The 13,589-nt window shown below is 29.8% G+C and overlaps 1 protein-coding gene across 3 annotated transcripts in view; it reads right to left on the bottom strand.

Annotated features, from left to right (window-relative positions):
- Positions 1-13,589, bottom strand: part of LOC145284481 (coatomer subunit alpha-like) — a 138,939-nt gene that overhangs the window by 44,544 nt on the left and 80,806 nt on the right. For 2 of the 3 annotated variants that reach the window (XM_080133340.1, XM_080133341.1), the window contains exon 13: positions 12,208-12,243. The exons of the other annotated variant lie outside the window; for it this stretch is intronic. In XM_080133340.1, coding sequence (XP_079989466.1) covers positions 12,208-12,243 — 36 coding nt within the window. The remainder of the gene's footprint in view (positions 1-12,207; positions 12,244-13,589) is intronic. 3 annotated transcript variants of the gene reach the window in all.

Raw genomic sequence — 13,589 nt, 5'->3', positions numbered from 1 at the left:
AGGAATTAATGGGCCATTTTTGGGAACTATTGGATGAAATATGTAATAGAATTTGATCTTATATTCTGAACTTTTGAGATGAAGATTGATTATTCGTATTATCTAGATACTTCAGTACTTTTAATTCATACTTCATCCTGAGAGTTATTTTTACGTCTCAATCGATGTAACCTCTGACCTACTTCAGGTGCATCTTGTCAAACTCAGGAATTTGCACCTAATTTTGAACGGAACCATTTACTTAACCCACGAGGGTTACATACTCTCACAAAGACTCGTAGCATAGTGGATAAAGTACTCGGCAAAATTCAGTGGTAAGTTACGCTTTTCTAGAAGTTGAAGGTTCAATCCTTAGTGCAAGCGACACTAAATACAATTGTGAATTACTTAGAACTTCTACATAGTCATGGTTGATGGAACGAGAACATGCTACTCCAGTGGATTAAATAAATCATTCTGTTTGAAATTTCATGCAACTTCCAGAGCTTGACAAGATACACGTGAAGGTTATAGGTTACATTGACCAAAACGTTGTAAAAATAACACTAAAGATGAAAACAGTAGTCCTAAGAATGCAAATAATACAAAGAATTTTATCTGTAATGTATTAATTGCATGAATGTTTGCACAATTTTTTTTATTTGATTTAATTAAGACAATTAAAAACAACATGGCTAAGGAGGTGTAATAAATAATTATAGTGACAAAGCAAGTAGTATATTCGAACTTAATTACGAAAACTGTCTGTAAAAAGAAAAGTTTTCATAACATTTCCAATGTTAATAAAATATTTTATCACGTAACTGATTCATGTTTTTTATAAAAAAAAGATTTGTTTAGTTGCTATTTTTTATATATGGATTTGATGAAACCAAAGATTTTCTTAAAAAATTTTTTATAGATCCAACTGTAAAAAAAAAAAAAAAAAAAAGCAATGGTTAAACAGATCTGCTTCGCTTTGAAGATCAAGGTTAAATTCAAAGTTAAAGCTTTAGTTTAGTAATACTGACAATAGAAATGTGATATTTGCATCTAAAACCAAAGATATTCACACCTAGATAAGATTGTATCCGTACCTCCAACATTTGAATTTCAAATTTTACACACACACGAAATTGACGGACAAGAGAAGAACCATATACTTTCACGTGTAGAGTGAAAATGCTAATTTCTAAAATACTTAGTAAGTCTTTAAAAAAAAAATTAAAATACTGTGCAAGTCACATAAACTTTTTAAAATACATGCGATAGTAAAGAGAAGACAAGAATGACATTTCCAAGCCTTTCTTCCAATAAAGAAATCTAAAAGATTAATTCACAAAAAATGTTTTAAACAAATTCTTCAGTTACATTCTGTAATCACACGTATTCACAAATACCTTGATAGAAAATATTTATATTTACTTTATACGCAGATTTAAAAAAAAAATTATACTTATTATTGAAATACTAAGCATCAACACTAGAGAACTTGAAAACATCTGCTTCAGCAGGCCTGACCTATCTTCAAACATATATATATATATATATATATATATATATGATTACTTCATTTAATCACATAAACTAATATATGAACATATAATCGTATGCATGAATTTTCAGTATTTACTTCAACAGTGTTTTATACATAGGTAGAGCTAGGTAGTAAGTTATGAAAACATATATGGCAATATATATTCATAACTTACTATATATATATATATATATATATATATATATATATATGGTACTAGAAATAGAACACACATGAACATGATTGCGAATGACTGCAGACTGCTGAGCAGAACAAAACTTTTTGAACAATCTTGTTTTAATCAGGTAAATTTACATTTTACTAACATTTTCTTGTTTAATTAAAAGTAATAATCCCTAAGCTCAATGAAAACATTTGGCTATATAGTCAAGATTGTCTGCTCAGTTTAACTTCCGATTTTTGCTTTGCAAACAGTATAATGGTAACAGGCAATATATGGCCCCCTCCTGATTAATGATTATCTTTCTCTTATTAAAAAAAAAATTTTTGTTAATTTCAGGATTTAGGAACAACTGGAATTGGGACCTGAAAGTTTTGTTAATTTCATAGTAAACACACCATGGATCACACCATCTATGTGCATTTGTTACATAAAAGTTTTTTTTTTTTTTTTCTTTTAAATCAAAACAATTTCAATTTTTCAATCATAAAAAAATCACTAAAATGCGTTAAGAAAAACGAAACTGAATTTTTGCAATTTAATACAAGACAGACAAGACGAACAGGCCATACATTGTTAGAATGCAGTATATTGACAGGCTGTTAGTTGACGCAATTCTGCAGAAATTTCTTTAAAAATATTTTTTCCAGTAAAATAAATTTGATATCAAAGCAGAAAAAAAAAATTAAAACATTGAAACAAAATATATTTTTTAATGTAAAACATCTTTTGTCAAGGGTAATAGAAAACCATTTTCCTACGTTGGTTCATCCTAAATAAAGACATATTGCCACCGATGCATAAGGGACTATTGTGATAGGTGGAGAGTTGAGCAGCAAGCTGTTTGTTCCCATTAAATTTTTGCAATGTCGGTACATTCGAAAAAATAACAAGGGGGAAGGATTAAAAGATGAGTAACCAGAGTCAAAAAAGCTATTCGAGTAGAAAAGCTTCCATCATTTAAGGACCTCTACATTGAAAGGGTGGGATTTTGCTGCTCATTAGGTTGGTCAAGGGTATTTAGGACGAGTGGGTAGAAGTGCAGTAGATTATATTCTGTGGAAGTACTTGAAAAACAAGGGATGCAACTCTGATGATGCGGTAGACATTGGAGCTTGGCAAACAGTGCAAGGGTTACTAGGTTTGTTTTTGTTTTTTTGCACTGTTCAAGTGAGAGAGGCTAAAATGGCAGCTTATTAGGTGTTACAGGCAAATGTGAGAAATCATTTCTTTAAAACGTTTCTAGCTCTGTTACATTAGTATGACTTTTCCTATTTGGATACATGAACTTGTCAGACTGATATATATATATATATATATATATATCCCCTCTTCTGATGAGAAACACAAGGCTTCGAAATATTTAGGTATAAATAGCATATAACGCCTTCCCCAATTACAGTTTTTCCTTATTACATCAACAAATAAATTTATGTATACCAACATATGACTTTGTTTTGTCTATAATTGCTATTATTATATGTAGGCTCCACCATACCTGTTAAGCTTTACACCTCTTGATAGGTCTACTTTTGAAGAAGCTTCCAATACTTCTTTAACTCTGTGTGTGTGTGTGCGCACACACACACACACACACACACACAAGTAATAAAGCAATATAATTATTTGATGTCACTAAAGTTTTGATTTTATTTTCAAACTTAATATTTCAGAGAGTTGATATTTATGATTAAAAATTATGAAGGGAAATGTCTAATCTCCTGTCTCCCAAATATATCTACATTTACATAAGACAACGACATTAATAAATTGATAGCAAGACAAAAGACAGTTGCAGGGGGAATAATTTACAGATTTATCTGGTATTAGAGAATTGCTATTTCAAGAAAGCTAATAAAAAAAGTGAAACACCATTATCATCATCTTCAGTTTAATGCCCGTTTTATATGCAGACATGTCTTGGACAGCTCTTAGAAACTGGTTACCAAACTTATCTCTAGCTAGGTCTTTATTTATCCCTTTCTCTTAAATCCATCCGTATTACTTCATCCCAGGTTTTACTTGGCCTTCCTCTGCCAACTGATACTGTTACACTGTTTCAAATCTGCTAAGCATTCATTCATTTTTCAATGTGACAAAACCGACTAAGTCTCCTGTTTGGCATATATCTCCCCTATGCTATTCAGATTGCATTTTCCTTTGAGGTCATCAGATCTAAGCCTGTCATTAAGACTTGTGTCACACATTCACCGTATCATTCTCTCCATGTAACAGATATCCTCAAATTTCAACATGTATTCATTTGTGAGTATTATTTTTCCCCCATTTATTAAACCAAGGTCATAAAACCGTTAGCAATAGACAGAGGCTAATAAGCTAATTAGGAAATGCATAAAACTTAGGAACATCACAAGAGTTTGCCAATAAAGAACTCCAAAAATGTGACAGTGATACATGTTCATTTACACAATTCTGAGGCAGCACGTTCAGGATTGCAGAACACAATGTGGAAGGAGATTGCTGGTATATCTGAGGAAACATGATTATGCAGAAGGTCTAATGTGAATGTATATTGTTGCATATTATTGAACAATATAAATATTTTATGTTAGATTCTATCATGATAAAAGGATGATGGATATTATAGTTAAAGCATTAATACCAGACAGAAATGATGAAAAATAAAAATTACATCAAAAGTTGAAACAAGAAACAAAAAAAAAAAAAATTCCTTATTCTATATTTTCAAAAATTAGGCTTTTCTCTACAGAGAAAATAACAAAATGAAAGCAAAGAATTACTAATTGGCATTAATTTGAAAAATTTGAAATTTGTAAACAAAAGAATTTGCTACCATCTGTTAAAATAAAGTTTTAAAAGTCCTTAAAATTTGGTAGAAAAAACGTTTGAAAGAATTACTTTAAAAACAGTAGAGAGAAAGAAGTTGAACAATGAAATACATAAACCCAAATAGAGTCAAACGGCAAAATCTACGAGCAATGTATTGGTTGATTAAATAAATCACAAGTCAGAAATCTCGTAAAGTGGTGTGCATAGTTCCAGTAAGGTTCGAGCCAGGGGCAATTGAAGCTTGACAAGTGGGGTAAAAAAATGGTAGTCATTAAAAACAAAGGTAGTGGTGAAGTGTAGCTAAGCAAATATAGCATCTCAATAATTATCATTATTAGTATTATTTTCTATTATCAGTATCATTGTTTTTACTTTTATTATACAGGGCTCTATGGACAAATTTATATTTGGTTGACCTTTAACAACTAAATATTTTTGTTTACTAGCCAAATAGAAAAGTTACTAGGCAAACCCACATCATTTTTAATATGACATTTTCGTTCTGTGACGAATATGTACATCATAAAGATTTTCTGTGCTCTTTTTTATTTTAAATAAGTGTAATTCTAAATCTACAACACATTTTAAGTTGATACTTGAAAGTATAAACATTTGAATTTCCTCAGATGTTTTTAAACAGCCTTTGTTAAAAAAAAATATTGTTTTGTTAAGCCTTTTATTGTTTAAATAATTTGATTTTGCTTGTTTTATTAAAAAAAAGAAAGTTGAAAAGATATTTTTCACGCAGTAATGAACTTTTGGAAGATTGTCAGTGAAAGAAATACAATCGCCAAAAGATAAGCATTTCATTATTTCTAGTTGCCACTTTGAAAAATCATTCGCAAATGCGACTGTTTCACTCACAATGTAAAGCCCTGTTATATCATACTAGGAATGTGTATTTAATAATCCATTGTTTTCTGGACGTTCTCAGATAAAATTTTGTTTAAATCAAATAAAATTAGATATATTGATTACAACTATCTTGTTGGGGTCATTTGGTTATTAGTTTTTACATTTTATTTTGTCATATGCAACATGCACTATAATAGTATGATATAAATAAATTTTTCTAACATGTTCAAAATATGATTGCCAGTCACAAGATTTACTGAAAAAAAAAAAAAAAAAATTCTTGTTCTATGCTTGTTTGTACCTAATTCAGGATCTATTGAGTTTCTTAAAAACAAAAATATTATAAACCTAAAAAATGTTTTTTATATTTTGCTGTAATTTTTTACAGCACAAGTTATTTAATAAACAAGTACATGATTTAATAAATCATTGATAAATATCGATGGATAATTAAAAACCCAATTTTTGTAAATAATAAACAAAACCCTTTCAAGTTAGATTTTAACTGAGATTCCAATATAGCAAAATTACACATTCGACAAAATCATTAGATCTAAAAGATTTGTGAATAAATTCATTTTATTTACAAAACAAACGTTGTCAAATGGAAATATAAATCATCCATATAGCAAGATTAGCAAATAGGTGTGGACCAAATTTGAATTCAAATTTTAAAAAGGATTGCAAGGTTGTGAAACTCTCTTCCTGCTTACTGTTTTTCTTCAATCTCCAGCCTTCGTCTTTTCAAGTATAAGGTCAATAGGCATCTGTCTTTGCATTTTCATTCTTTTTTGCGTCTTACATAAAGTGGCTTCATGGCTTATCTTAAGCAATTTCCATAAAAAACACTTCATTTCTACATATGCATATGATTTTTTGCTTTTTCCAATAAAAGTTTTACACTTTATATTGATTTTTAGATGCATTCAAACATTTCAGAGACTGTCATGCTAATGTTTGAAATAACATTTACACCCGCCTATCATGCTAATGTTTGAAATAACATTTACACCCGCCTATCATGCTAATATTTGAAATAACATTTACACCCGCCTATCATGCTAATGTTTGAAATAACATTTATAACCACCGATCATGCTAATGTTTGAAATAACATTTATAACCACCGATCATGCTAATGTTTGAAATAACATTTACACCCGCCTATTATGCTAATGTTTGAAATAACATTTACACCCACAGATCATGCTATGTTTGAAATAACATTTACACCTGCTTATCATTTTAGGTATTCTGTTATGCTGAAGTTAGAAATAACATGTTCACTAACCAGTTATGCTTTAGTTTAAAAAAAGCATTTTTATCACTAGATTTTTATATTGAATAGACACATAATATTTATGCGTGATGATTTAAATTATTTGAATTCAACTTTGAGTTTAGTTTAAAAATTATTTGAAGACTATACATTCCTTTTGATGTTCTCAGAATTGGGTTTAAGGAAAAGAAAATGTAAAATGTTGGATCCTGGATGCATCATTAGCAATAGTGTTCAGAAAAGATTTTATTTTGTATATATATATTTTTCCCCCAGCCAGTATCTAATGAAATAAGATAAAGCAGCACAGTATTGCTGTTATAAAACAAAAAATTGCTTCAAGGTGAACAGGCAGTTTGAGATAAAGTTGGAATGGAAAGGAGAAAAACATTACACAAATACAAGAACAAAACCTCCAGAAGAAAAAAATGTGAAGAGAAGTTATAAAAATAGGGAAGTTTTTTTCTAAGCTGACATATATGCTGTTGATCCTCCTCTCCTCTTTCTTTAGTAATAATTAATTATCTATATAATTATAAAATTCTGTGGACCATCCGACTGTGCTTGCTAGAATCTTGTCTTTGACTTATCAGGTGATCTCATCTTTTAAAAAAGGGGATGACAGGTTAACTTATATATATATATATATATATATATATATATATATATATACACACACACACACACACATGTGGGTGTGGCTCAGATGCTAAGGAATAAGGATAGAGAGTTGTACGTTTTGGTTTTGATTCTAGCTGATGGCACCCAAATCACATTTTTTTAATTTTGATCTCACTACTATATATTACGTTCAATATAATAATCGATAGAGAATGGTCTCTATAATAATAAATACGTAATCTGCATGACTTCAAATATATTTAAGTATCCTTACGACAAGGCAATGCCAAGAGGCCTACTAGTACATTTATAATTCTTTAGAATAAGCACCAAATTTTCACCATCATTGGATCATTTTATGCTAAGATTGTATGTGTTGTTTTATATGATTTGTAAATGAATTTAAATTTGAAGATACTTTTTGTTACATAGATGCGATGTGATTCTATAAACTTACTGAATATTCTGGAGGTTGATGGTTCAATCCTTACTACGGGCAATAATAACTAAGAATTAACCCAAGTTAACATTTCAATTTGGTCACGATTTATGGAATGAGAATAATCTACCCCACCCCCAAATCGAATAAAAGGTTCTGTTTGAATTTCCAAGGTGCATCTTTTGTAACTTGACACATGGTGTGATGGATTTTATCAAGGGTTATTAGTTCTATGTTAATCTTCAGTATTTTATATAAGATCACTCCTGTCTCCAAACATTTTCTTTATACATATTTTGAGCCATCAAAAAAAAAAAAAAAAAAAAAAAAAAAAGGTGAAGATCATAAAAAAAAAATGGAAATAGGGATGAGTCTATAAAATTACTGAGTGTTCTGATCTTCTTAAATGATCACTAATTTAGTACTGACCAGGCTCTAGGTTGCTCAATTTTCATGATCTTACAAGAACTAGTATGTCAACGTGTACTAGCAGTACATATTTAACTCTTGTTATTCAAAGTTATTTGAAAATGACCCTCTCCTAACATTTTTGAACCATTAAACACCCAAGTAGCTACAACCACTATAGATGATTTCCCCCACTCTATAACTGTACCTAAATGTAAACGTAAATTTCATGAACAAAACTACCTGTATGTGGATCACTGTTCCACTGGTTTGCTTCCTGGTTGATTACAATATGGTAACCTTCAAATCAAATGTAAACAAGTTCTTGTTGAGCCGTTTCCCATAATAAATCAAATTCTACCTAATTTACATCATTAATGATTACTACACAACCACCTTACATTCATTAACCCTTATCCTCCAGTGGCCTTTGATAAGTGGTGACTCCCAAGTAAAAAAATAAATAGAAAATGAACAAAAATGGTATTTACATTAATTAATGTGGAGCTCTTTTCCTCTGAATGTTAACCAGACAAGTTTTACAAAGAATTTTTATTCAAAGTTTTTTATGCTTAATCAATATTATTCAAAAGAATCATTAAAAAAAAAGAAACATATCAGTGGGAGAGGGGTGGTGGTGGTGTCTGCACTGTATACAAACACTGAATTTTAGAGTTAAACAAGAAATTAAATAATGGAAGGAGTGAAAAGGGTTTCCGATATAATATACACCTACAAGTACATTCAGCAAAAAGACTTAAAATCGAAAATAAATATTTAAGTTTGTGTAAAATCCTTAAAGAAAATATTAGTTCTCTAAAAAAGACATATGCATAAAATAACAATTAATATTTCTCTTAACAAAATAAATGTGATAATTTTGCAGACGGGGACTGATAATTTCGATTATTTGGATTTCAGTAGTCTGAATAATACAAAATAAACACTTATGTTTTAATATATTTTAGGTTCGGGTCAATTTCATTTTTTACTGAAAAAAAAAAAAAAAAAATGAAAGAATCGTTTTAGAATTGGAAATAAGATTCAAATTTAAAAGTAAAGAGCACATGATGAAAAAAATTCTTTAACCCATGAATTTTCAAAGAAATTTTATCCTCAGGAGAAACACTAACAAATTACTAATTATTAATATTAATTTTGGATTTTTACAAAACAATTTTGAATTGCATATAAAACAAAAAAAATCTAAAAAAAATTTCACATATTAATGAGCATTTTTCAGTTCAACCTTTATTGAAACATGTGATTTTATTTTTCATTTTATTACTTATTTCCTATAATAATGCTATATTCCTAATACTGAGCATATTTCTATCAGGCCAGGATACAATATAAAATAATTATTAAAAAAAATTTTTTTTTAAATTATATGTACAGTTTTTTCAAAGAAATGTAAATTTTTTTTTTTTTTATATAACTACCATTTTATTATATCAAATTATGGGCTCTAGTTACAGTGTATGCTATTGAGCTACTGCATAAAATTTTGTGTGAAAATTTATATAAAATACATTTCTTTTTTTATGTAAATCACACCAGGCAAGACGTAAAGCCACTTGATGTAAGGAGCTAACAAAAATATTGCAAAGACAGGAAAAACCTAGCAAGCTTAGTTTTGAAAACACCAAGACTGTAGGTAGAAGGAAAACAATGAGCAAGAAGAAAATGCAACAATTTTTTGCAGTTTTGGTGAAGAAGCTTCTGGAATGAGAAGCTGTATTACAATGAGGCATATATATGTATGGTATAACCATATTGACACATCGGTTCTTGTCAGATCACAAAATTTAAGCAATGTTAAGTCTGGTGAGCACCAGATAAGTAATTACTTGGATATACCAGGCAATGTATGAGGGAGGATAGGAAACCCTCTCTGCAATACTAATGTTGTTATCGCCTCTGACCAGGATATACATACGACAGGTAACTGTTTTTGAATTTAATATTTCCAAGAAACTTCCTCCTTAGGAATAAGTTAACTCGAGTCAATCAGTATGAATTCCACTCCAGGTAGATGTACATGAATGATGTTTTATTGGTGTTCAATGATATGTTCGATACATGTAAAGCCCTAGAAATATTCACGATCACACATCCTAATGATGAAATAATCACCAAAGTGTTCCCGCCACCATTCATACAAAGTGCAAGGAGTTGTAATCCCAAGAAGAGATCGTTTGCAAAGGTTACTTCTCTCCACCAAATAAACTTTATGGGCTGTAATATCAAAACACGGAGTAATCAGTCTTTACTGGTTTGAAAATTAGCAATATTTTTTTGTGTATAGTGGCTTTATTGAAAAAAAAAGTATGCTATTATGTAGCAAACAGTAGAAGATAACCCCAAAGTAAGGTGCAGTATTAAGTTCAGGATGATGGGGAAAAGAAAAGGAGAGAGAATTGGTGCAAATGGGAGAAGAGGTGATGCAAAGAAAGAATTAGTGTGCATTTGTTTCAGCCATAAACAGATGATAGGGGTATTGGGTTGAGTATGAAAAGAGACCCTGTACTTCTCATCGCCTCTGCCTCTCCTTCCATACTCAGCCCTCTACTCTGCCTTCCACGATTCAACATTCTAAACATTCCATTTTGTCTGAAATTTAACGTCATGTCTTAAATTGTATGTAATACATATAGGCCCCTAAATCCTTATATTAATCATCTGTGAAAGACGTATACAAAGCTAACAAATAAAAGAGCAAGAAGATCAAACTGTTAATGTGGAAGGAATCCAAAATATGAAAAAAAGGAAAGGTAGGCCATTTTAGAAAAGGGGTGAAAAAAAAAATTGGTTCTTGTCCAGAATTCGTCCTATATCAAAAACAAAGAAAAATCTGTGTGATGTGCATACATATGATGAAACAAAAATATCAAATTGCATAAATTGATCAAGTAGTTTTATTTTTATTAAAATCATTTTTAACAAAAATTTGTGAGTATTAGAGCATCATAAACACCCGTCTAGCTGAAACCACTGTCAGTAACTTTCCCCACTCTTTATCTGTGCCTAAATCAAAACGTAGATTCCATGAACAAAGCTTCTTTCTTAGAAGTGCACGTCTGTGGAACTCTCTTCCATTTGCCTGTTTCCCACATGACTACAACTTGGATATCTTCAAGTCCAACATAAACAAATTCCTGATGACCTACCCCCTTAAGTAAGATACTTTATCAAATCTCCAATACTAACGATTACTACGATACTTTCCCATTGATTACTGTACACGCAATAACCCTTATCCCCGAGTCGCTTCCGAGCCTTGATAAGTGGTGACCTCCATATAAAAAAAAAGTTGTATTCTTGTTTGTTCACAATTTAATATGTACAAAAGGTACACTTTTTCACAAATTAATTTTCATACTGAAAACGGACTTGTACACACTTTTATTCCAACATGATTACTATATATACTATTTATTCAAAAGAAATCTACACTGAATAAGTAACCTCATTTGCATATTACATTAAAGTAAATCTATTTTAATAATTAGCTCGATGTTATCAATTGTTGCAATAGAATCGTTTTAATTGTTCTATTTAGATTATTTAAAGTTGATTTATTTAATTTATTTTTTATTTATTTTCAATTATTAATAGCTTACAAAAGTTGCATTTAAAACTGGAAGTAAGCTTATTTATTGAAGCTATAGAAGTTATTTCCTGTTTAATCTATGAGAGTTACTTCGCATTTGATTTTCATAGACCAACACAGATGTGTTTTATGCTTCCCTAAATCCAACATGTTGTCAATTTCCATTAGTTAGGATATTTTGTGTATCTTTAATAGTATTATGTGACTAATCCCTCCATCTGGCCATACGTTATATTCTACATTCTACATTACATGAACATTTGTCTACATAACCATAAGTATCTACATGATTTTTAGAACATGATATGTTCATTTCATCACGAGTATGTACATCATATAAACTTTTTTTTTTTTTTTTTTTTAATATAGGGTTAATTCTGGACAACGACCAAAAAAAGAAACAGGAAAATCGAATATGCAAGTCTTTTTTTTGTTTTTTTTTGCAATCACAAGTCACCCTTCGAGCTGAATACATTTAGGTTACCTGCAATTCCCAGTTACCATGTTCAGGAATTACAACCTAGAACAGAATACACACATCGATGTAATGATGTTGAACGATGCAAAACAGAAGGGCAAAAGTGCAAACAGGCTGAAGGTGGTACACACGCACAACACGAGTTACTCATACATTGCAAAAAGAGGAACAGAAAATGCAGCTCAACAAGTGAAGTCATATGAAGATACAAATTTAAAAAGAAAAATCAGAGGTTAATACTGGTTCTTGTCCAGAATTTTCCCAATATTAAACAACAAAAATGCAGAAAAATTTGTATGATGTGTGAACCTGTGATAAAAAAAAAAATATATACTAAAAAAATTATGGAAATTGATCTAGAAGTTTTATTTTTATATAGAAAATCAAATTTTATGAGTAAGAGAAAAGTGGCGGTTATGTCCGATATTTTGAAAACGATCTTAAAAAATGGGAATTCATAAGCATTACAACATAAATTTAGTATAATTTGAGTTATCTCCCTTTGCTTCATGATTTTTTTTTTTTTTTTTTTTTTCAAAATAGTAAGCAAGACGATCAATCTTTAGATACTCATAAAATGTGATTTTCTTATTTACAAATAAAAACTACATCAATTTATGTGATTTTTGGAATTATATTTTAGTTTCACCATGGATATGTACATCATACAGACTTTTCTTCATTTTTGTTTTTTTAATATAGGGGTAATTCTGGATAAAAACCATAATATTATATAATGCAATGAGTATTTTTTTCCTTTTTAATTTAAGTGAAGACAAACAAAATGTTGCTTTTTGTTAATTATTTTTTACCAACTATTTTTTTTTTTTTTACCTGTATTGCAGATGGAGATGAGAACTTACTGAGGTCTTTATGTAATCGCTGGGAAAAATATAAATGCCAGTTTATAAGTTGGATTGTTTATATTATATGAGGAAGAATGGATGTGGGATTTGAGTCAAAGCAAATTCATTCCTTTAAGCGTCGATAAAAGTTTGGCAGATTCCAATTCAGAAACCAATAGTATTGCATGATGAAAAATGACAAAAACAAAGATATTAAAAATCTTTGTATTATAAAGCGATGATCGCCCCCTCTTTTTCTTTTTTAGTTCTCATCCAGAATTCAATCTAGTTAAAAAATACAGAAAAATCTTTATAATGTACATACCTATTACAGTACAAAAATGTCATTCCAAAACTCACATAAATAACTAGCTTTCACGATTTTTAGTAATTAAATGGTATATTATAGCTATTACAGGGCTGAATTTTTTTTTTATTTCAAGTAGGTCGAATTGAGTTGTATCCCTTTATTAAATACACATGAAGACAGACCATTCCTGCTTTCTCATAAAATTTGATTTTCTTAGTTTTTTAACTAAGATT

This window comes from Euprymna scolopes, chromosome 9, assembly GCF_053919585.1.
Source record: "Euprymna scolopes isolate OS-2025 chromosome 9, ASM5391958v1, whole genome shotgun sequence".
In the NCBI taxonomy this organism is placed as follows: Eukaryota; Metazoa; Mollusca; class Cephalopoda; order Sepiida; family Sepiolidae; genus Euprymna; species Euprymna scolopes.
This window is presented reverse-complemented; position numbering and strand designations above follow the sequence as displayed.